We start from the raw sequence: 23,710 nt of genomic DNA, 5'->3' as shown, positions 1-23,710 counted from the left end.
CTGAAACCCTGCCCCCCCCCAGGATTGGCGGGGTGCTGCTGGGTACAGATGACCCCTAGTTACCCTCAGAAGCCACCTCCCCGCCTCTGCCAGCCATCTCTAAGTCCAAAGCAAACAGTCCTGGGCCTGACCAGGCATGAGGGCTCCCTCCTCAGGTGCTCAGCCTCCTACCACAGGATCCAGGGCTCCCAGCCCCTTGAGGAGCCAGGTGTGAGCCCCAGGGCCCTGTCGTTGCTCTGGCTTCTCCCTGTGCCTCAAGTCTGAAACAGCGGGGAACACGAGGACTGTCAAGTTCCTGACCCATCATGTCCCTGAGCTGATACAGGTCCTACTCTGCCAGGGACTGTCCCCAGTACCTGCCACCTAGTTAATCACCTGGCCTTATTGCCAAGCCACGTCTGACACTGCAGCTCTTAAGACCACCCCACCCCCATGCTGGCATCGAATCCGGGTGCTCTACCACTGAGCCACGTCCCCAGCCCGTTTCATTTTGAGTGGGTCTCACCAAGTTGCCCAGCCTGGCCGCAAACTTGCAATCCTCCGCCTCGCCTCCCGAGGCCTGGGATTGGACGTGTGCGCTGCGCCAGCTGCTTTCCCACTTTTTTGTTTTGTTTTTAACATTTTTTTAGTTGTAGTTGGACACAATACCCTTATTTTTATTTGTTTTTAATTTTATGTGGTGCTGAGGATCGAGCCCAGCGCCTCACACTTGCTAGGTGAGCGCTCTACTGCTGAGTCACAACCCCAGCCCCCCCCACACACACTTTTTTTAAAAAATATTTTTAAGTTGTCAATGGACCTTTATTTATTTATATGTGGTGCTGAGAACAGAACCCAGTGCCTCCCACATGCTAGGCAAGTGCTCTACCACTCAGCCCCAGCCCCAGCCCATGCTTTCCCACTTTTATAGTAAAGAGGCTGCTCAGAGGTGGGTCGTTTGCCCAAGATCACAAGCTGGCAGTGGGCAGGTCTGGAGTCCAAACCTAACGGCACTTTTTGCTTCCAGCGTATGAAGAGCACCCTGCCTGTCCCAGCCAGCGGCTGCTGGGTTCCTGTTTCACAAGTGGAGGAAAGAGCTCTAAGAGGTGGTCACCTGCACCCGGGGTCACACTCAAGAGAGGGAGCAAGAGCCAGGTGCGGTGGCGCACGTCTGTAATCCCAGCGCCTCGGAAGGCTGAGACAGGAGGACTGTGAATTCAAAGCAGGTCTCAGCAACAAGGAGGCGCTAAGCAGCTCAGTGAGACCCTGTCTCTAAATAAAAAGTACAAAATAGGGCTGGGGATGTGGCTCCGCAGCCGAGTGCCCCTGAGTTCGCTCTCCGCCCTGCCTCCTCCCCCAAAAAAAGATGGAGCAAGGGTTAAAACCAAGTTTCACTCAAGTGCTCATGCCCATAAGGTCCCCGGCACCCCATAATAGAGGAGGACGCCTGGATTACTGAATGAGGAGTCGTCTCCCTTCCTGGGGGCTGGGGGTGGGAAGTGGTCCAAGGCCTCCACGCCCCACCTCCTTGGCCCTGTTGTGTGTGAGGAGGGAGAGGACAGCCTGCCTCGTGACAGGGGGCTGGCCGAGCCCGCCCTAGCCCTGGGGTAGGGGGCGGGGCAGGGGAGCCCTATAATTGGAGGAGTCTGGGCTCCCAGAGCCCTGCTCAGCTCCTGCGGACTCAAAGGATCTGGTACCCCAGGAACGGGTGAGATGTGCAGCCAGAGGGTGCAGGGACCAGCAGAGGGGTCTTGGGATGATGTGGACACCTCAAAACCCCCTGACCTCTAGGGAAAGTCAGGGGCTAGGAGGAAAGGGCAGGAAGCTCAGAGAGCCATTTGGGAGACAAGATGGGGGAGAAGCAGTGACCGGCCTCTGCCTGGATCAGTCCAGACACAGGACCAGGGGAGTGGACCTTGAAAAGCCAGCGGTAGGGCCTCCCACCCTATCTAGAAGGTGGAGGGTGGGGGGCAGCTGGAAAAACCCAGAGATGAATCCTAGCCAAATCCCACTGTCATTTATTGAGCACCTACTGGATGCCCCCATTTGTCTTCAGGTCTCCATAATCCAGGATGCAGGGGTGGCTAGACCAGATTGAAAGAAGGACTTTTCTATGAGGGTTAAATTAGCATGTAGATTGAAATCAGCGCTTAGACGCGACTTTGGAGCATAGAATGTGAAGGTGGACGGAGGAACGCAGAGCTGGACCTTAGAGAGCCCGGCTGGGTGGGGGCTCAGTGGAATCTGAACCCTGGAGAGGGAGATGGAATTTTGGCAGTGAATGGAGAGATAGGAGAAGACAAAGAGGGAGTTAAATAGCTGAGTTGGGGGGAGCAGCCTGGTGAATGTTTATGATTGGATTAGGTTATCTCAGATCTTGGGGTGGGGAGGCTTTGAAGGTGGGGCCAGGCTGGGGGGAGGAGTCCCCACAGGGCTGTTGATTCAGTCTCTCCCCTCCCCAGACTGACCATCAGGCAGAAAGATGAAGGTTCTGTGGGCCGTGTTGGTGACCACGCTCCTGGCAGGTATGGAAGCAGGGCCTGCCTGCCTGGTGACCTGCATGTCACTCTTCTACCCCTTGGCCTCCATTCAAGTCCTCAACCCCCTCTTCTGTGACCCATCCTCCTTGAGAGTGAGGCCCAGGTCTGAGGCCTCCCTGACCTTCACTCGCCCTGAGCAGCTGCTGTCCGCTCTCTGGCCTATTTTCCCATCTATAAAATGGGCACAAGCAATGTCGTGCTGCCGTGCTCTCAGGTAGGTAGTGAGTACCGGCCAAGAGTCGGCTGTGACCCTCCTCATTCTCCCTCGCCCCTGTGCAGCCCGACATAGGGCCCACAAAGGCACGAAGGACGTGGACAGTGATTAATCAGACCACCCCCTCCCTGCCCGCCTGGGCTCCAAGGAGGCCCTGAGCACTGTGTAGCGCCTGCTCTGTGTGAGGGAGCGTGCCTGACCCTGATGGCTCCCAACTTGCCCTACACAGGATGCCGGGCGGAGCTGGAACTGGAGCCAGAGGTACAGGAGCAGACCAATTGGCAGATTGGCCAGACCCGCCAGCCCTGGGAGCTGGCACTGGGCCGCTTCTGGGATTACCTGCACTGGGTGCAGACGCTCTCTGACCAGGTGCAGGAGGAGCTGCTCAGCTCCCAGGTCACCCAGGAACTGGCGTGAGTGCCCCCACCCCCCGGCCTTTGACCCTGTTGCTGCCTCTGGATCCTCTGAACCTCCAAGGACTTGGGTTCTTTTCTGTCCCTGGGTCTCTGCCTCTTTCTTGCTCTCCTTTAAACTCCTGGCTTTCCTCTCTGCTTCCCCAGCTCTCTGTCCCTGCCCATCCTCCAGGCTCACAGGCTGGTGCTCTCTGCCTCTGTCCCACATCCCCATCCCCTTTACTTATTTATTTATATTTTTTAGTTGTATATGGACAGAATACCTTTATTTTATTCATTTATTTTTATGTGGTGCTGAGGATCAAACCCAGGGCCTCACACATGCCAGGCAAGCGCTCTACCACTGAGCCACGACCCCAGTCCCCGCTCCTCCCTTTTTACTTTTTATTTTGAGACACTATCTCACTAAGTTGTTTAGGACCTTGCTCAATTGCTGAGGCTGGCCTCCCACTTGGGATCCTCCTGCCTCTGCCTCCCAAGTTGCTGGTGTTACAGGCCTGTGCCGCCACGCCTGGCCCCTGGTCCTTCTGTCGTCTTGATCTCTCTGCATCTGTCTCAGTCTCCTCTGGGCCTCTTCCCCTTCCTCCTCTTCCCCTTCGGGTCCCCCATCTGTCTCAGTCCTCGTCTTGCCAGCGTCCGCCCTCTTGGCCCGCAGGGTGCTAATAGAGGACACGATGAAGGAGGTGAAGGCCTACAAGTCGGAGCTGGAGGAGCAGCTGCGCCCGATGGCCGAGGAGACGCAGGCCCGGCTCTCCAAGGAGCTGCAGGCGGCGCAGGCGCGGCTCGGGGCGGACATGCAGGACGTGCGCAACCGCCTGGAGCAGTACCGCAGCGAGGTGCGGGCCATGGTGGGCCAGAGCACCGAGGAGCTGCGGGCGCGCCTGGCCTCGCACCTGCGCAAGCTGCGCAAGCGGCTGCAGCGCGACGCCGAGGACCTGCAGAAGCGCCTGGCCGTGTACCAGGCCGGGGCCCGCGAGGGCGCCGAGCGCGGCGTGAGCGCCATCCGAGAGCGCCTGGGGCCGCTGGTGGAGCAGGGCCGCCTGCGGGCAGCCACCGTGAGCAGCCTGGCCAGCCAGCCGCTGCGGGAGCGCGCCCAGGCCTGGAGCGAGCGGCTGCGCGGGCGGCTGGAGGAGGTGGGCAGCCGCGCGCGCGACCGCCTGGACGAGGTGCGCGAGCAGGTGGAGGAGGTGCGCGCCAAGGTGGAGGAGCAGACGGCGCAGATGCGCCTGCAAGCCGAGGCCTTCCAGGCCCGCCTCAAGAGCTGGTTCGAACCCCTGGTGGAAGACATGCAGCGCCAGTGGGCCGGCCTGGTGGAGAAGATGCAGAAGGCCATGGGCGCCAGCACGGCCCCCGCGCCCAGCGACAACCACTGAGCGCCTGCCCCACTGCCCGGCCCCACTCCACCCTGCTCTGCCTCCCTTCGGCAGCAGGACCCTGTCCCCACCACAGCTGGCCTCCCCGCGGCCTCTGCTTAATAAAGATGTACCGAGCTTCTCAGCACCAACCCGGCCTCCCTGTGTGATCCCTAACCGCTCCAGCCTCAGTCTGCCCTTCCTTCCGCACCCGGCCGCACTGTTCCCAGTACTGTCACCTTTTCTGCCTGTGGTGGGCGTGTGTGTATCGGTGTCTTTCCTTTGTTGGTCTTGGTACTGCGGATTGAACCCAGCCGCACGGAACCACTGAACTACGTCCCAGCCCTTTTTAAATAAATTTTTATTTTTTATATTTTATATTTTATATAAATATATAAGCAACTTTATATATATATAAACTCCCTGAGTTGCTTAGGGACTCACTAAACTGCTGAGGATGGCTTTGCACTCAGGATCCTCCTGCCTCAGCCTCCTGAGCTGCTGGGGATTACAGGCGTTTGCTGCCAGGACTGCCTTTTGTTGACAGCACTGGAATGGACCCAGGGACACTTACTGCTGAGCCACATTCCTGGCCTTTTTTTCTTTCTTTCTCTCTCTCTTTTTTTTTTTTAATATTTTTAAAGTTGTGGTTGGGCACAATACCTTTTTTTTTTTTTTAATTTTTAGGTGGATACAATGTCTTTATTTTATGTGGTGCTGAAGATGGAACCCAGCGCCTCCTAAGTGCTAGGCGAGCGCCCCACTGCTGAGCCACACCCCCAGCCCACTCCTCCCCAGCCCTTTACATTTTGGGACAGGGTCTGGCTAAGTTGCAGAGGCTGGCCCAAATTTGCAATGCTCCTGCCTCAGCCTCCTGAGTCACTGGGATACCAGGCGTGCTGCCCGGCTGGGCTCAGCTCCTCCTGTTCATAACACCTGGTTCAGAGAGGCTGCCACCAGAGCCCCGAGGGGCCTGTGGACTTGTGCTGCTTCGCGCTTCTCTGCTCCTTCCCTCCTTGGTCTCTGACCTGCTCTTCCTTCAAGGCCCATCTTCTGGTTTCCTGTTTCCCTGGACCTCTGTTATCTCTCCCTCCGACAGTGGGTTGCTCTTGCTCTCTTTCCCGGGGCCTTATTATTGCTTTTCCCCCCTCCCACCTTCCCCTCCATCATGTTTCCTCTGAGCCGCAGCCTCCCTCCCAGCCCCAGTTAGCCTGCTGCCTGGCCTTTGCCCTCTGTGGCCTGAGCGTCCCTGCTCTGCGCGGCTCTCCAGTCTCCTCTCCCCAGCTGTGCTGCCCAGCTTTTGTTTTTCCCAGAAAGCCTATGGGGTGCAGGGTTCAGGCTGGGGAGACCATAGGCACCTACCAGGCACCCTGTAGGAGTCTGCACAGGCCCTGAGCGGAGCTGGGAGCCGGCCCGCAGAGGCGAGGGTGGAAGGATTCTGGAGGGGCTGGCCGCCTTCCCCTCCCACCCCCTCAGTTCTCAGAGAAAGAGCAGGGTTCCCACTAACTGGGGCAGGCCAGGGCTTGAGCTGTGTCTCCAGGGTTCGGCCTGTGCCTCCCCAGTCCCCTGCTGGCCTTGGCACACCCTGAGCTCAGCTTTCCCTGGCACAGCTTTGAGCACCCATGTGCAGGCAGGCTCCCCCTCCTGGAGGTGACTCACCCAGCCAGTGAGGAGGGGAAGGGTCACTGGGCTCAGAGACCAGGGCCTAGTTGGCTGGGGGCATGCCTGTTCGGAGCCTCAGTTTCCCTGGTGAAGTGACAGATGCCACCTCCACTTAAGAACTGAATCCTGAGCCGGGCGCAGTGTCATATACCTGCAATCCCAGCAGCTCAGGAGGCTGAGGTAGGAGGATGGCAAGTTCAAAGCCAGCCTCAACCAAGCCAGGTGCTAAGCAACTCAGTGAGACCCTGTCTCTAAATAAAATATAAAATAGGGCTGGGAATGTGGCTCAGTGGCACAGTGCCTCTGAGTTCAATCCCTGGTACCCCCTCCCCCACCAAAAAAAAAAAAACTGAATTCTGAATTCTATGCCTGAATCTCAACAACTTGAGAAGCTGAGGCAGGGGCATTTCGAGTTCGAGACCAGCCTCAACAAATTAGCGAGGCTCTCAGCAACATAGTGAGACCCTGTCTCAAAATAAAAAACAATAAGGTCTGGGAATGTGGCTCAGTGGTAAAGCACCCCTGGATTCAATCTCTAGTACCAAAAAAAAAAAAAAGAAAAGAAAAGAAAAAAAAATCCTTACTATTGAATTCTCACCAGTGGAGACATCTAAACAGAGGGTGCCCGACTTCACCACAGCCGTGGCCAGACCCAGGAGGAACAGGAACTGAGGAGTGGGGATCAAAGACTAAGAGGGTGCTGTGGCCAGTGGCTGACCCCAGCAGGGATCTAGAGAGCCCTCCCAGAGTCCAAGAATGGAGTGGGGGACAAAGCCCTCTCATTCCTCACTAAGGTATTGAATTGAGTGCTTGGCCCTCCCTCAGTTTCCCCACCTGTCAAAACCAGAAACCCCTGCAGCGGAGGAGGAGACAAGGAGGAAATAGCAAAGGCGCTGCTACTCCATTCCCAGAGAGATGCAGACATCCGGGTGGCTGTCTGTGGAGCAGCAGGAGGGTCCGGCCAGAGGCCAGCACACAGGGACGGGAAGCTGAGTCGCCCGGGGGTGTTGCAATCCTGCCAGGGTCGCATTGGTGCCATGCCTTTCACAACCAGCCCCCCACCCCCAGAGCAGACACGTGGTTGTGGGGGCACAGGGCCAGCCAACCTAGCGTCTGGGGACGGCCACCCTCCCCACCAGCTGCCAGGGATCACTGGCGGTCAAAGGCAGCCCATGGGGAAGCGGGGAGGCCTTGGAACGCAGCCCTGGAGAAAGGATGTGAAACAGGGGAGGGAGTGGAGGGGCAGGCTTGGAGCCAGGAGGGGCTGAGGGACAAGTGATGGGGTCGCACAGTGGGGGCTCCACAGCTTCGGTTTTGCAGTTTAGAGAGGCTGAGGAGGCAGATGTGGAGGTGCACACCCGAGATCTTACAGACTCCAGAGACTGGAGCAAGAGGATCACAAGTTCAAGGCCAGCCCCGGGCTATTTAGCAAGACCCTATCTCAAAATTTAAAAAACACTGGGGATGCCGCTCAGCAGTTAAGCACCTCTGGGTTTAATCCCCAGTGCCAATACCTAAATAAATAGGCAGAAGAGTCATGTACCCCTAAGAGGAAAGAGATTAGGAACTGAAGTTTGGACCCCAGAGATCAATCACCCAGGGACGCAGAGGACACTCCCAGGTGCACGGGGCGGGCAGCTGGGGGGCCAATGTCAGAAGAGGGCTGGGGGTGGCAGCAGGGTAGGAGCCAGGCACAGAGGGAGTGTCTGAGCTGGGGAAGTTTGCAGAGGGGGCAGGGCAGGTGGAGGAGGTGGGCTGGGGACACAGAGTTTTTCCTGAGACTCCTGAGGGGAGAGGGCAGCAGGGAGGGGGTGAAGCTGTGCCCCGAGGGCAAGAGGGGGGCCACCGCGGGCTGAGGGTGCGCCCCACTCCTAGATCAGGAGGTTTGGAGGAAGGGTGCTTAAAAGTGACGGGTCTTGGCCTTAAGGGACAAGTCCCGGCCAAACTAATAGCCCTCCGACTCCCACCAGCCAGCTAAGCGCAAAAGGGACAAAAGTGGGTGGGCACAGAGGTGGGGCGGGGCCATGGGGGCGGGGCATGGGGGCGGGGCTTAACTTGCCCCGCCCCGCCCCAGCCTGATAAAGCTCGCAGGGTGGGGACCTCCTACCCTAGCTGGTCTGGGACTGTCCTAGCCCAGGTTGGTCCCAGGAGGGAGACACAAGAGCTGGGTGGGGGTGGAGAACCACGGTGGGGAGGGAAGTGGGGCCACTAATGTCGACACCCGCCTCCAGGTGCCCCTCGCTGCCATGAGGCCCCTCCTGGCGCTGTCGGTTCTGGTGGTGGTCCTGTCCGTGGTTCTGGAAGGTAAAAGTGGGCTAGGGGAATTGGGGGATTGGAGGTTTGGGACTAGGATGCTGGCCACAGCCTCGGGGTCCAGCATAGGGAGTCCTTGAAAGCTCTGGGACCCTTCTGTGCCCTGGTTCCCCTGCAGTCCTCTGGTCACCCACCCCTAGCACGCTAGGAGGGTCTCAAGGTTCTCTAAAGGTCTGTCCAGTGTGGCAAGTCTGCCCAGGGAGCCCCAGCGACGGGTGACTTATGGGCCCCTCTGGGACTGGCTGTCCCGCATCTTCCTCCTTGCAAGGGACAGGAAGGTGAAGGCCACTCCAGTGCCCGCCCCCATTCTAACTCCAGGATCCCCAAGGATGACTTTGAGGGACCTCCATATCCATCCCTGGAACCCCATCCTAGGGATTCTGCCTAATCACTGACATGTTTTCACCTCTCCCTCGCTTGGGGGAGCAGGCCCAGCCCCAGCCCAGGCCGCCCCAGACGTCTCCAGCACCTTTGAGCAAATCCCGGGCAAGCTGAAGGAGTTTGGAAACACCCTGGAGGACAAGACCCGAGAAGCCATCAACCACATCAAAAACAGTGACTTTGCTACCAAGACGCGGTTAGGGCCCTTCCCAGGGGGCCGTGAAGGGACCTGTGGGAGAAGCCCTGAAGGGCAGTCCAAGAGTAGCAGATTGGGGACACTGAGGCCCTAAGAGCCTTACCATATCCCTGTGGTCACCCAGCTAGATCTCAGGTGCTAAGATTCACGGGAAGGTGCCCTGCCTCCCATCCTGGACACATTTTAGAGATGGGCCTGGGGGGTCACAAAGGACCCCAAGCAGGACAGTCCACAGGCTGGTGTAGACACCCTTCTTCCTGAGGGATCCCAGGAGAGGGGCATGACAGCTGCCTGAGACCCCTCATCTCTAAAAGGGGTAGTTCTGAGGGAGTAAAAGAGAGGGCCCTGAGTGGCACCTGGCACGTGATCAAGGCTGATGCACTAATTAACCAACTTTTGTGCCCTTGGGCAAGTAGAGAATCCTCCATTTGTTAAGAGGTGTTTATTGAGCATCTGCTAAATGTAAGGAAGCCATCAACGTGGGGAAGTACACAGAGGTGACAAGTGGGGGAGACAGATGATAAACTGGTGAATCCCAACTAGTCCACATGAGGTTAAGCACTGTGAAGACCCTAGAGAGGATTGAGGTGACAAGCAAGGAAGGGAGAGCAGCTCTTTGAAATTGGTGGCTAGGTCTTCTCCGAGGAGGTGACATATTCAATTGAGATCTGAATGATGAGGAAAACACAGCTGAACCAAAATTTAGGAAGGATGTTCTCTGTGAAGGGAAAGTACAAAGGCCCTGGGGTAGGAAGACCTGTCAATAAGGAGAGGACTTCCAAGCAAGGGGGACAGTTCAGGAAAGGCCAGAGGCTGGATGGAGGGACAGCTAGGGCAGGAGCAGACTTGGTGACAGTGTTGGGAGCAAGAGACGGCAGGCCTGGAGCCAGGCCAGGTAAAGTGCTGTGACTTCCAAGGGCTCTGGTCTACCTGGGGAAACCGAGGCACAAACAAGTTGACTCCCCCAGCCCAGGTGTCTTCCTAATGCCTCAGACAATAGGGATGGGGACTCAGGAAGGGGAAGATCAGGGAGTCATGGATAGAGTGGAACTGGGACCTCCTGGGGGGACTCCCGCAGTGACTCCTTCCCCCATTTCCCCCTCAGGACCTGGTTTTCTGAGACATTCACCAAAGTGAAGGAGAAGCTCAAAGACACCTTCTCCTGAACTCCTCAGGATGGAGCCTAGGCCAAGAGGGCGTCCATGAAGCCCCAGGCCATCATCCCACCTAATAAAAATCCTACAAGAATTCTCCCTGAGTGCGTCTTCACTGTGGGTCCTGAGGGGCTGCAGGACAGGGTCAGGTGGCGCCCTAAGGACTGCTGGAGGGGACTCCAAAGTATGGAGGTGCCTCGACTTGGCCTGTGCTCAGGAGGTTTTAGCTTTATGATCCCCATAAATTAGATTTATGAACTGTTGCTCCCAAAAAGGACACTGAGGCCCAGAGATGTGAAGTCCTTGGTCAAAGATCACATAGGCGGGGAGCAGAAGGCGGAGTGGAGCCTCAACCTCCACTTTCCCTGGGCTCCTTTCCTGGTTTGGGCTGCTCAGGACAAGAGGCTGGGTTTGATTTATCACGGGGCATAGTAGCTGCTCATTAAACTTCAAATGCAGAGAAAAGGGAGGCGCAGAGGAAGGCAGGGGTGGGACTGGCTAGAGCCCTGACGCAGACCAGCAGTCCTCAGCCTCCAGGTCTCCATGTCCCCTCCTCCAGGAAGCCCTGCCTGACCCTAGGCTGGATCAGCGCCTTGCTCCCAGCCCTGCCCACTCTGGGTCATCACTGCCTGGGGACCAGACTGTGAGCCCCAGAGGGCAGAGGCAGGACTGTTGTCCCCACAGTGTCTCCAGGCATTGCCCAGCATGGAGCCAGTCCCGGTATGGGGGCTCATGGGGGCTCAGAATATTAGGTAAAATAATGAAGCTAAACTTGGATAGAAGTCTGTCTTTTCCCCGTGTTTTTTATCGGCGTTATACATAACGGTGAGATTTCCTGTTGTTTTCTTTTACCGGGGTTGAACCCAGGGGCACTCTAGCACTGAGCTACACCCCAGAGCCTTTTCTTTTATTTTTCCTCTTGACACAGGGTCTCTCTAAGTTACCCAGGCTGGCCTTGAACTTGATCCTCCTGCACCAGCTTCCTGAGTTGCTGGGATTGCACCACACCAGGCTAAAAGTCCATCTTTTTTTTTTTTTTTAATTTTTATTAGTTATTGATGGACTTTTATTTTATTCATTTATTTTATGTGGTGCTGAGAATCGAACCCAGTGCCTCACACATGCCAGGCCAGAAATCTACCCCTGAGCCCCAGCCCTAAAAGTCCATCTTAACACGTTGAGTTCCTACAAACCCCTGTCACATAGAGGCTGCCAGGCTCCACTTACTTTCATTGATCTTGTGGTGCTGGGGATGGAACCCAGAGCCCGCCTCTGTCACTGAGCCCCAGCCCCAGCCCTTCCCTCCGCTCCTCTGCCTCCGCTTCCCGCTTACTGATCTCTAATGTGTGATGTCTACCTCATCATTTGCCTGGTTACTCGCTGGCTCCAGTTAATAGGATGCCAAACCCATGCCACCTGTCTTTTCTTCTTTTTGAGGTCCCAGGGCCTTGCACATGCCAGGCCAGTGCTCTAGTGCCGGGCTGCAGCCCCACTCCTTTTTTTTTTTTGGTACCAGGAATTGAATCCTGGGACGCTTTACCCCTGAGCCACATCCCCAACCCCCCCCCCTTTTTTTTTTTTTTGGTACTTGAGATTGAACTCAGGGGCACTCGACCACTGAGCCACACCCTCAGCCCTATTTTGTGTTTAATTTAGAGACAGGATCTCGCTGAGTTGCTTAGCCTCTCAAAGTTGCTGAGACTGGCTTTGAACTCACGATCCTCCTGTCTCAGCCTCTCAAGCCTCTGGGACTACGGGCATGTGGGCCACCGCACCTGGCATCCCCAGCCCTTTTTATTTTTCATTTTGAGACAGAGTTTTGCTAAATTGCTTTGGGTCTCACTGAGTTGCTGAGGTTGACCACCATCTTGTCATCTTCCTGCCTCAGCCTTTTGAGTCTCTAGGATTCCAGACGAGTGCCACCACCCCTGGCTCATGGAAACTGTCCTGCTCCTGCGGTGCCTCAGTTCCTAGAACAGTGCCTGACGCACAGTAGGTGCTCAATAAACACTGTGGCCAGGTGGAATTGTCACTCAGTGGTACAGCTCTTGCCCAGGATGTGTGAGGTCCTGGGTTCCAGCCCCGGCACCTCCAACAAAACCAAATGACAACTCTCCAAAGCCACGGAGATCACTGGCTTTCCACTGAGGGCAGACGGGCAGACGGGCAGACGCTCAGGTACAGGCATCATCCACTCCTGAATTCCGAGTTTGCGATTTCCCTTCTGTTTCTTACATCAGAGGCAGTGCACGTGTTCTTCAGGATCTTGACAGCATAGAGCCCTGGTCACACCAAGGAGACACCCAGAGTCCCCGGCCCATATGTGGAGTCCACACTTGCAGGGCAGCCAGGGCAGGGAAAGGGTTCCATGCTGGGCACCTGGCCCAGCCCCTGGAGCCCACAGGGATTCCTGGGGGAGGGGATGTGAAACCCTGCTGATTCAGAATTAGCCCAAGAGAATCAGGGCCAGGCGCAGGGGTGCACCCCTGAAACCCCAGCACTTGGGCCAGGGCTCAAGTGGGAGGATCACCCTGTATCAAAATAAGGTAAAAATAGATAAAAACAATTAAAAGGATGGGGGACATGGCTCCATGGTGAAATGCCCCTGAGTCCAATCCTCAGCACCAGAAGGAAAACAAAACAAAAACGAGTAGAGGCCCTGAATGAGGCTCTGGGTGAGACTGTTCAGCAGTTCCTTAAAAAGCTAAAGGACAGACCGGGCGGCCTGGTGGCACACACCTGCTGTCACAGCAGCTTGGGGGGCTGAGGCTGGAGGATCACCAACTTCAAAGCCAGCCTGGGCAACTCAGCCAGGCCCTGTCACAAAGCAGAAAGTAAATGGGGGGCGGGCGGGGGACTGGGGCTGGGGCTGGGACTGAGTGGTAGAACGCTCACCTAGCACAGGGGGCCCTGGGTTCGATCCTCAGCACCCATAAAAATAAACTAATAAAATGAAGACATTGTGTCCAACTGCAACTAAAAATAGATGGTTTTTTTGTTGTTGTTGTTGTTGTTGTTTTTTGTTTTTAAAGTAAATGTGCTTGGGATGTAGCTCAGTGGACCAGGGGATGTCACCCAGCGCCCCTGGTTCGATCCCCAATACAGAGAGAGAGAGAGAGAGAGAGAGAGAGAGAACAGTAGTTAGACAAAGAAGCCAGACACAGAAGCCATCATTCCTCTCCATTCCTGTGAAACATCTGGACAGGTGAATGGCTGGGGCAGAAGGTAGGTAGAGCCGGGTCAGGGAGAAAGGAAGGGGGACCACCGCGAGGCTTACAAGTCTCCTTTGGGGATGATGAAAGAATGTTCTGGAATTGGTGGTAATGGTTGTGCAAATTGTACTAAAACCTTATTTATTCATTGGTCTGCCTGGGCAACTGCGGTGCCCTGGGCTCCATCTGTGACTGCTGTTTACCTGAGGGGTCCTTGCTTCCCCAGTGCTGAAGGATAACACCAGAGAAGCAGGCGAGTGGACCGTGGAGGCTTCATTAAAGGACAGCGGAAAAGTCTTCTCCCCAGGAAGAAGGGGACCCGAAAGGTGGAATCCGTGGAAGGGCAGGCGAGGTCTTCTTCTTTTTATGGCTGAGGTCTTCTCTTAGTGTCCCACACTCCTGTCCTTGGTCTCCCTCTGTCCTGCTGTCATAGAACGCAGGCGGGAAGGCCAGAAGGTGGGAGAAGGGGGACTGAGGGGCAGGGAGGAGTGATCAGGCAGGAAGGGCCTGGGGGTTCTGATTAGCACCTTCATTAACAGTTCCTTAGGTCAGGCTGGGGCCTTGGGGACATTAGCATTTCAATTTCCCCAGGTGTGGTTCTGGTTGCCTGGACTCTATTCTCCTAATGGCCTCCAATTTCTTCATCTCACTCTCCTTAGACCCGATTTCCCTAACTACACTAACTACCTGTCTTCAAATCTGGCTTCACATCTTTGACCCTTCAGGCTTCCTTTAGAGACGGGCCTCCCTGGGGCCCCAGGCTGGCTTTGCACGGACCCTCTGCCTGCTCGGCCTCCCCTCCCCGCTGAGCCCCAGCCCAGCCCCTTAAAGGGTGAAGTTGATGGAGTGGGAATGACGTCTCAGTTTCCATCAGGAACGAGTGGATGAGTGGATGGCGACTTCCCAGAGAGAAGGCGGAGACGGGACATCTCATACCCCTTTCTACCCAGATTCCCTCCCCAGACAGCGCAGGCAGCAGGGTGAAGGGTCTGAGAGGCCCGGAGATGAGCCAGAGGGTGCCTAGGGATTGGGGGAGGGGAGGGGTCTTGACTGGGGCGAGGACCCTGTGGTCAAGGGGAGAGGAGAGTGACTGGGGGCGATGTGGCCAGGCCTGGTGTCGTGGAGAGCACAGTCGCAGGTCCAGAGATGCTGTCTGCCCTCAGACGTGTCCCGTGTCCCAGGTCTCAGGGTCCCTGGCCACCAATCCTAGTCCCCTGTGCTGTGCTGAGGGCTCTGCTCCCCTCCCCCTCCCCAGCCCCCACAGGTGTTTTTCAGTTGCCTCTGAAGTCCACAGTGAATGACCTTCGGCCTGACCCCGTCACTAAGATGAGCAAACATTGCAGGCAGCAAACAACAAACAGCCCACAGCCCTCCCTGCACACCAGCCTTGGAGCTGGGGCAGGGGACAGAGACCTCCCCCACACTCTCTGTCTCCAGGTGGCAGGGGCGGAGGAAATCCCTGCTTAGCCGGATGATGGAGAGCCAGGCCCCGTGCAGATGGACACCCACACCCGCAGCCTCGGTTTTCTCATCTGTAAAAAGGGGATTCCGGGCCTGTGATCTCAGTGGCTCAGGAGGTTGAGGAGGAGGATCTTGATTTCCAGGCCAGCCTCAGCCACTTAGCAAGATGCTGTCTCAAAATAAAAACTAAAAGGGGCTTGATGTGGCTCAGCCTGGAAGCACCCCTGGGCTCAATCCCCAGTACTAGCCCTCAAAAAGGGGGGGATATCAAGAATGCCACCTCCTGGCTGGAGATGTGGCTCAAGCGGTAGCGCGCTCGCCTGGCATGCGTGCGGCCCGGGTTCGATCCTCAGCACCACATACAAAGATGTTGTGTCCGCCGAGAACTAAAAAAGAAATAAATATTAAAATCTCTCTCTTAAAAAAAAAAAAAAAAGAATGCTACCTCCTAGGGCCCTGGTGACCTCTGCCCCTGTGACCATGCTCTGCCTGTTGCACAGCAAGTGCTAAGGACACATATTCTAAATAGAGAGCAGCAGATGATGACCAAGCACCTCCCCTGGGCACTCCATGTGCTCGATCTCCTGATTTCTTTTATGCTCCTGCTCCCGGGTGAGCCTGTGAGGTCACAGCCTTTGACTCCCAGGCAAGGACGGTGGGGACAGGAGAACAGGCCCAGAGAGGTCAGGTGACCTGTATCAGGTCACACTGCTGGGATGAAATGGAGTTAGCTCTGAACACCCAAAAAGGCACAGTGGGTTTATTTTTATTTGGGTTTTTGTTTCTCTGTTGGGTCACAATCCACATGACACACATTTTCCTACCAATCCACATGACACACATTTTCCTACTTTAGCCATTTTTCGGTGTATATAGTGTACCGAGTACATTCAGGTGGTTGCACAACCATCCATACTATTTCCAGAACTTCCTCATCATCCCAAACAGCAACTCTGGGTAGTCTTGTCTTTTTTTTTTTAATGTATTTTTAAATGTATAAAAATGGGTAAAATGTATTTTTAAAAAATCAGACTTTTTTATACCTTTATTTTATTTATTTTTATATGGTGCTGAGGATCGAACCCAGTGCCTCACACGTGCCAGGCAAGTGCTCTACCACTGAGCCCCAGCCCCAGGCCCTTGGTAGTCTTCTCTTGTTGGTTATTGTTAGCAATAACCTCCAGGGACTGTGTGTTCAGCACCTACCACGGGGAGGTCCAAATTCTCCCGGAGGCTCCAGGTCAGGACCATCCTGTACATTGTTCAGGTTACAACCAAGGTTAGCTTCTCAGAATTGCCACTTGCAGACACAGCATGCCTGTCATCCCAGCAACCTGTGAGACTGAGGTGGGCAGATCCCAAGTTCAAGGCCAGCCTGGGCAACTTAGTAATACTGAGCCTGGTTGAAAATAAAAAGGGCTGGGGATGGAGTTCCATCGTAAGGTGCCCTGAGTTCAACCCCCAGAATGAAATTTTTTTTTCTTTTTACTTATTCATTATGCTGGGCAGAGTGGCACAGGCCTGTAGTCCCAGCTACTCAGGAGGCTGAGGCACAAGGGTCACTCAAGTCCAGGAGTTTAAGGTCAACCTGAGAAACATAGTGAGACCCCATCTTTAAAAAAAAAAATCTGTCTTAAAAAAAATAAAAGAAATCATTGTTGAACTGAAATTCACATGCAACTGGGTGTCTGGTACTTGATCTGCAACCCTAGACCAAGGCATCCCATGATCCCTGGCCAAACCGTGAGCCCTGGGGTGTGGCTGGGTGCTCTCTCCCCACCTCACAGCAGGTCTGTGCCTGCTGCGGCCCTCCAGGCCTGCTGGTCAGCAGCTGGACCTTCCTGCATGGGCCCTGCTCAGCCTTCGCAGGGACCTGGGGGGCAGGTGCTCATCACCCTCCCATTTTACACAAGGAAACACTGAGACCCAGAGAAGGGAACATCTCTGCCTGGTTGTGCAGTGAGGGAGACAGGCTTGGAGGCCCAGGGCTGTCAGCAGAGCCAGCCAAGAAGAAAGAGCTAGAATGTTCAGGATTCAAGGGATGGTAGGAGGTGAATGGGGAAGAAACACAGGTTGGGGACCTGGGACTGTACCACTGTCCAGCCATCCAGCTGTGGCCCTGGTGAGGCCCTGTAGCTCTCAGAGACAAAGTAAATAATCACAGCCACCGTCCATGAGCACCCACACTGCTGGTCTCTCCCTTAAGGGGGGTGGGAGGAGAGAGGCCAGCGTGGGCGGGCATGGCCTCTGACTGTCACTGTCACCTGGGCCGTTCTCTCTGAAGTCCCTGCCACGGCCTGTGGGGAGGTGGCTGTGGGAGGGCTCTGCTGATGCAGCCGGCCCCTCCCCAGATCTGGAGAGCTGAGCACAGAGGGGCTGAGAGACGGAACCCCCAGAAATGCCGCTCCTGGGAGACAGGGCCCGGGCCCTGCCCTCCCTCTGCTTCTGCCTGCTGGTCCTGGCCTGGGTTGCGGGTGAGGAGCAGGGTCTCATGTGGGCTAGTAGACATGGGTGCGGCCCTTGGTGCCCGATGCTGTGTGTCAGTGCACGTGTGTGACTGGGGTTATACGTGTCAGGGGCTGGTGTGAAGTGTAAACGTGGGGTTGGTACAAATCACAGTGGTCATTTGCGTGTGACAAGCAGATGTGTGTGCAGTTGTGGCAAATGTGCATGCCAGAGAATGTGCTTGTGTGTATTGGGTGTATGTGTGTGAAAGATTAAGCTGGGCACGATGGTGTATGTCTGGAATCTCAGTAGCCAGGGAGGCTGAGGCAGGAGGATTAAAGTTTGAAGCCATCCTCAGCAACTCAGTGAAGCCCTAAGCAACTCAATGAGACTGTGTCTCAAAATTAAAAATGAAAAGGGCTGGGGATGTGGCTCAGTGGTTAAGTGCCTCTTGGTTCACTCCCCAGGATCAAAAAAAAAAAGAAACAGGAAATTGGAGTGCGAGGCCATGTGTGAGGGTTTCTGTGAGCGTGCGGGTATTGGGCGTGTTTTGCACATGGATTTCTTTCACATGGATACAGTGCCTCTGTGTGTCCAAGGCACTGTCCTTTGTGTACTGTGTTAGCTCCGGTTGCCTCCAGAGGCAGGTGTATGAGTCCCCCATTCTACAGAAGGGAAAACTGAGTCTTAGAGCAGTTATGTCGTGGGCAGAAGCCATGCAGGTCACGTGGTGCCTCTGGACAAGTGTGTGTGGTGGGCCTGTGTCACAGGTGGGCTTGTGGGTGGGGTCTGCACATGTGTGTGGGTACTGCACCCACAGGTGTGTGCAAGGAAGCAAACTGTGACCCATGGTGGGACATCTGGCCATGAGGAGGGGCTGACAGCATGGCCATGCCAACAGCCATCCTGTGCGTGTTCTCCCTCCGCTGTGTGCTGTGGTGGTGGCTTGGACCCTGTGCAGGGGCTGAGGGGAACGCGGGGGGCTGGGGCTGTCCCAGACAGCAGATCAGGTGGCTAGAGGAGGCATGGCGAGGTGGAGACAGACAGAGGGGGAAGACCACATGGGGCGAGGGACAGCTCTGGGGTACAGGGAGAGGGGAGGACCAACGGTGGAAGGGGACAAGAGGTCAGAGGGCCTAGGAGGGAGCAGGAGGCAGCCCAGGCCCCCGGAGTGACAGGGGGTGAGCTCGGGGAGAGACGGAGGAGTGGGGTTCTGGGGTCCCAGCAACTCGAGCTGCTCTCTGGTCCCCCCCAGCATGTGTGCCCACGGGGACCCCGAGCCTTGAGCCAGGCCCCGAGAAGAGCCGCTGGAGCCTGGTGCCGGGCAGGCTGAAGGAGCTGGTGGAGCCGCTGGTGACCAGGACCAGAGAGAGGTGGCAGTGGTTCTGGTGAGCCTGCGCCGGCATCAGGCTGGGGGGAGAGCAGGCTGGGCCCCGGGGCTGAGGGAGGAGGCTGGGGCCTAACCCTGGACTCTCCGTCTACGGGGAGCAGAGGGGCCTGGGGCTGCCATGGGGGCTGAGGGCAGTGGAAGGTGAGAGGGCAGAGCGGGGACCCTGGGTCAGAGGGAGGGGAGGCAAGGGCAGGGCCTTCGGAGGGGCTTGGGATCTCAACTGTGGTGTCCCCTTCCTGCAGGCGCCCTGGGGCCCTCCAGGGTTTCATGCAGACCTACTATGATGACCACCTGAAAGACCTGGGTCCCCGCACCCAGGCCTGGCTCCTCAGCTCCAAGGACAGCCTCCTGAACAAAGCCCAGAGCCTGTGTCCCCAGCTGCTCTGCAGGGAACAGACCCAGGATTAGCCTGCCCACACCTCCCCCAGCCCCAATAAAGACCTCCTTATCTGTGTCCCTGTCCAGTCCCCTCCTCTGTGAAGCTGGAGATAGCCCTCCCCACCCATGCCCAGGAATTATGAGTGGAAGAGGCCACATTTGGCAGGGGGAGACCCTGGGGGTGGGGGTGCTGGGAGAAGGGGCTGGGGGCGAACCGGGTTGGGGGACTTCAAGGCGCCTGCGTTTCTGGGGAGCGGGGAGGGTGAGCAGGTCCCCAAGGTGGGCCCTCAGAGCTCTGCCCTTGTTTCCCAGCAGACTCAGGCCCTAGGCCCCATTCCTGGTGGGTGCTCGGGACGCCCAGCCCCTCCGCAGCTCCCACCGCCCCCTCTGTCAGAGGGGGATTATCAGTTGGGGTTATCTGAGGTTTGACCTGGCAGCGGACAGACGTCACTGTCCTTCTTGCCCTTCCTGCCCCCCGCCCCGCCTCGGTGGCTCTGTTGGCCAGGACTTTGGCCCAGGCTGAGGAGGTGGCAGCCGTGGAGGGAGGTGGGCCTCCAGGGGTATAAAGCCTGGGTGCCTGTCGGGAGCTGATGAGGACAGAAGGCAGAGCCAGAGCCGGGTAAGAGAGGGCCTGTGGGGGCGGGAGGGGGCAACATGGTTAAACTGGAAATTGCTAGCGTGGCCATGATGCTCAGGATGGCACCACGGAATGCGGAATCCCCGTGTGTCTCCCCGCTGAGCCTCCTGGATCGATCTGGACCTGTCTTCTACTGTAGTTTCTTCAAAGTGAGAGGGTGACTTTGTGCAGTTAGTAGTTAGCCCAGAGCTCCTTCCAGTGTGGATTGGGACAAGGATTAGGGAGCCCCGTGGAGAGACATGTCCTCTGTGCCCTGCTGGGCGGGAGTTTTCTTGGGCTCCCAGCTGGACCTCAAGGAGGCTTCTCCAGGGAGTGAGTGGACTTGCCTGGAGTTGACAGGACAGGGCTGGGGTGCACTGTGGCAGAGGCTTGCCCACATGCGCAGGGCCTGGGCTCCATCCCCAGCTCCACACACACAAATCCCACCAGGCGTGAACTGTTAAAATCAGGGCAGTTAGAACAGAGGTCCAAAATAGACCCCTTGTCCTGTCAATGTGACCTCGAGTCAAGCAGGAGGAACCAGGAGCACAATTCCAGACCCCTGCCTCAGAGGGGGTGGGCCCCAGTGACCAGCCCAGTGACCCTGCTGCTCGACACCCCTCAGTCTTCCAGGTCCCTCGACGCCATGGGCACGCGATTCCTCCTGGCTCTGTGCCTGGTCCTCCTGGTGCTGACCTGTGGTGAGTGGCCTGCAAGGGGCATCTCCGAGGAGGGGGAGCTGGGAGCCTCTTCTCACCCAGCCTGGGCCGCCTCCTCTCCTTTGCCGGTTGTTTCAGCTCCCCTAAGCCTTGCCCTCTCCGCCCCTGCAGAGATCCAGGGGCTCCCGCAAGATGAGCCTGCCAGCCCGCCTCTGCTGGCCCAGGTGAAGGAGTCGCTCTCCAGCTACTGGGGCACTGCCAAGGCAGCTGCCCAGGGCCTGTACGAGAAGACATACCTGAACGACATGGACGAGAAAATCAGGTGTCGTCTCCCCTGGGAGAGAAAGAGCTGGCCCCTGATATCAACCACGGCCAAAACCTGGGAGTCCAGGCCCGGCCTCCTCCCTCAGACCCGGGGGTCCAGGTCCAGCCCTCCTCCCTCAGACCCCGGGTCCAGCCCAGTCCTCCTCCCTCAGACCCCGGGTCCAGCCCAGCCCTCCTGTCTCTGACCCTCAGCCCTTTCTCCCCAGGGACTTGTACAGCAAGGGCTCGGCCGCCATGAGCACCTACGCGGGCATCTTCACTGACCAGCTCCTCACTCTGCTGAAGGGAGAGTAGTGTCAACCCGGGGTGTGGGTGGGGAGCCCAGGCTCCAGCATCCCCTGGTTCTCCTGACCTTCCTGGGAATCGGACAGGGCTCCCGCCACGCCAGCTGCTCTCAGCCCTCCCCTCCTCTGGCCTGAACTCTCACCAGTGAGTGAAAGAATAAATAATAAATATTTATTCTCTTTGATGTGGTGGCTTTTCTGGGGCTCAGGGACCAACATAGAGACACTGACTGAGTCCAAACAACATTTAGTCAGCAGGTATTGTCTGTGTGTGGCCATATCTGGAACCTGGTCCTGGGAATGAAGAGGAAAATAAAAACAAGAAGTGATCATAACAATGAGTCACTGCTCTTGACTAAGGTCTGATGTTCCCGTGTGTAAAATGACAAATCATGGATGAAGATAACCTGCAGTGACCTCTGACAGCACACAACCCCTGTGTTGACACTTTACTTTTTGTTTTCCTCACTTTTTTTTTTTTTTTTGGTGGGGGTGTAAGGACTGAGCCCAGGGCCTCAGGCATGCCAGGCAGACGCTCCAGCATCGAGCTCCACCAGGCCCCTGAGATGACAGTTTAGATGTGCCATCTCAGGGAGTATCCGAGGCAGGAAGGTGGGCACCCACGAGTCCCTGCTAAGCTTATGAAGTTAGTTTCACAGTTTGGAGGGGACACAGGAAGTCAGACCTCTGAAGCCCGGATGCTTTGACAATCCAGCGCATTTACCTCACCTGATTTTCACCTCACCTGATTTCCTGGAGATCGGCACCAAGCCCTGAGGGCATAGAGGGAAATATAGATAGTCCTGCCCTCAAGGGGCTTCTCAAAAAGCCACCAAGGGTGCCCACCTGTTATCCCAGCAGAGTGGGAGGCTGAGGCAGGAGGATCAAGAGTTCTAAGCCAGCCTCAGCAATTTAGGGAGGCCCTTAGTAGTTTAGCGAGATCCTGTCTCTAAATAAAATACAAAAAAGGGCTAGGGATGTGGCTCAGTGGCTAAGCATCCCTGAGGTCAACCCCTGGTACCAAAAAAAGCCACTGATGGAGGCTGTAGCTCAGTGGTGGAATGCTTGCCTAACACATTTGAGGACCTGGATTTGATCCCCAGCACATTTAAAAAATAAAAATAAATAAGCCATGGATCAGGGACTGTTGCAGCTGCAGGCAGTTTGAGAGATTCTGGTTTTATAGTATGTTCTGTGGGCTGTTCTCTCCTTGCTAGTAATAACACTTCCTAAGCTCCTCAGAGCCAGGAGCTCCACTCCACCCTGAGGCTACAGCTAGACCCCTGCCTCAGGGAGCAAGAAGACAAGTGGAGATCGTTTCAGACAGCAGCATGGACCCCAAGGAAGACTGAGTGGAAGAGACCCCCAGACCTTGGATGTGCTGCTCTAAGCAGGCAGAAGTAGGGCCCAGGCTCTATTGAAGACAGGATGACCAGGCTGGAGCTAGTCAAGGGGACACAGTGCAATGCATTCTGGGTAGGACTGTTGTTGCTGGAAAGTGGGGGAGAGGATCGGGTGCTGATTGGGCCCCCCGGGTCCAGGTGGGGTGGTTAGAGGATGGGAGGGAACATCTAGCAGCAGGAAATTGCAGGCAAAAAGCACAGGATGAAGGACAAGGGTGGGGCTCCATGGGCTGAGGGAGGCCGGTGCTGGGCCCAAGGGTGGACGATGGGGCGCTGAGGGAGCAGAGGATGCTCCCATAAGTCTCAGGGGTGGGGCTGTGGGTTTCTGGGGATCCATGGCCTGGATTTCTCCTAATCTGCTTGGCATTACCCTCCAGCCAGTCTTTCAACGATCTTGGGGCAGTTTTCCCAGGTTCTGAGGCTGGGCAGCTATGAGCCCAGTAGAAAACAGAGGCCTTGGGAGGGGCTGTGGGCAATGTCCCCAAGTCCCCAGGTCTGGGAAGAACTGAGGCTGCCAAGACCAGGGGGTGGTGGGGAGGGGGAAACCCTGGGGGGGGGAACAATCCCTGCTCTGTCCACTTGTTTCCCACAGACTCGAGCCAAACCAAACCACTGTCCAAGCCAGCTTTGCTTCCAACCAATCCGGATGCCATTCCCAGACTCCTCCTGCCTTTCTCAGACCCCGACTCCCTTCAGGACCCCAGAAGACCAGGGCCCCAGAGTCCTCCTCCCCAAGAACTCAGCACATTGAAGGATAGACTCCTCCTTCCTCAGACTTAGAAGTCTGGACCCTGAATCCCTTCTCCTTAGAGCCTAGAAGTTCAGGTCCCCAGCCCCCTTCTCCCTTGAAACCTGAAATCATAAACTCTGGCCAGTGTTGGGCTCCCCCTAGTGGAGGGCAGAGAGGGCCCATTCTGAGAACACTTAACTGAATGGGATTTATTTGATTACTCAACAGAGGGCTCCCAAGGGCTCTGGCTCTGAAGGGCCCTCATGCTCTATCGGATCAGGACCTGCAGTGTATGAGACTTGGAGGACATATTGTGGCATTTTGTAACTAGAGCTGGGAGCTACCTCCTTAATCCTTTTGAAATTATTATGAGTATTATTACTATCATTATTTTTTTGGTGCCAGGATTGAATTCAGAGGTGCTTAACTACTGAGCCACATCCCTAGTCTTCTTTTTTATTAAGACAGGGTCTCACTAGGTTGCTTACAGCCTCCCTAAATTGCTGAGGCTGGCTTTGAACTTGCAATCCTCCTGTCTCAGATTCCTGATTATAGGCATAAGCCAGCACACCCAGCACTTTTTGAAATTTTGAGAGAGGGTCTC

At 56.2% G+C, this 23,710-nt stretch overlaps 4 protein-coding genes across 4 annotated transcripts; all 4 read left to right on the top strand.

Moving 5' to 3' along the window:
- Positions 1 to 1,591: 1,591 nt before the first annotated feature.
- On the top strand, positions 1,592 to 4,650 carry Apoe (apolipoprotein E). The gene is made up of 4 exons (XM_046455872.2): positions 1,592 to 1,687; positions 2,442 to 2,504; positions 2,963 to 3,146; positions 3,802 to 4,650. Exons 2-4 carry the CDS (start codon positions 2,462 to 2,464, stop codon positions 4,517 to 4,519), a joined length of 945 nt encoding a protein of 314 aa, XP_046311828.1. The 5' UTR covers positions 1,592 to 1,687; positions 2,442 to 2,461; the 3' UTR covers positions 4,520 to 4,650.
- Positions 4,651 to 8,196: 3,546 nt separating this feature from the next.
- On the top strand, positions 8,197 to 10,298 carry Apoc1 (apolipoprotein C1). Its single transcript, XM_046455686.2, has 4 exons — positions 8,197 to 8,297; positions 8,392 to 8,464; positions 8,903 to 9,050; positions 10,156 to 10,298. Exons 2-4 carry the CDS (start codon positions 8,407 to 8,409, stop codon positions 10,214 to 10,216), a joined length of 267 nt encoding a protein of 88 aa, XP_046311642.1. The 5' UTR covers positions 8,197 to 8,297; positions 8,392 to 8,406; the 3' UTR covers positions 10,217 to 10,298.
- A 6,862-nt stretch (positions 10,299 to 17,160) lies between these two features.
- Apoc4 (apolipoprotein C4) lies at positions 17,161 to 19,166 on the top strand. Its single transcript, XM_046455626.2, has 3 exons — positions 17,161 to 17,351; positions 18,578 to 18,710; positions 18,955 to 19,166. The coding sequence occupies exons 1-3, from the start codon at positions 17,276 to 17,278 to the stop codon at positions 19,118 to 19,120; spliced, it is 375 nt and encodes a 124-aa protein (XP_046311582.1). The 5' UTR covers positions 17,161 to 17,275; the 3' UTR covers positions 19,121 to 19,166.
- Positions 19,167 to 19,588: 422 nt separating this feature from the next.
- Positions 19,589 to 21,148, top strand: Apoc2 (apolipoprotein C2). Its single transcript, XM_046455627.2, has 4 exons — positions 19,589 to 19,709; positions 20,332 to 20,407; positions 20,537 to 20,687; positions 20,896 to 21,148. Exons 2-4 carry the CDS (start codon positions 20,353 to 20,355, stop codon positions 20,981 to 20,983), a joined length of 294 nt encoding a protein of 97 aa, XP_046311583.1. The 5' UTR covers positions 19,589 to 19,709; positions 20,332 to 20,352; the 3' UTR covers positions 20,984 to 21,148.
- Positions 21,149 to 23,710: the final 2,562 nt, after the last annotated feature.

This window comes from Marmota monax, unplaced genomic scaffold (assembly GCF_021218885.2).
Source record: "Marmota monax isolate L192 unplaced genomic scaffold, Marmota_monax_Labrador192_F-V1.1 WCK01_AAM20220418_F8-fsc00149, whole genome shotgun sequence".
NCBI lineage: Eukaryota > Metazoa > Chordata > Mammalia > Rodentia > Sciuridae > Marmota > Marmota monax.
This window is presented reverse-complemented; position numbering and strand designations above follow the sequence as displayed.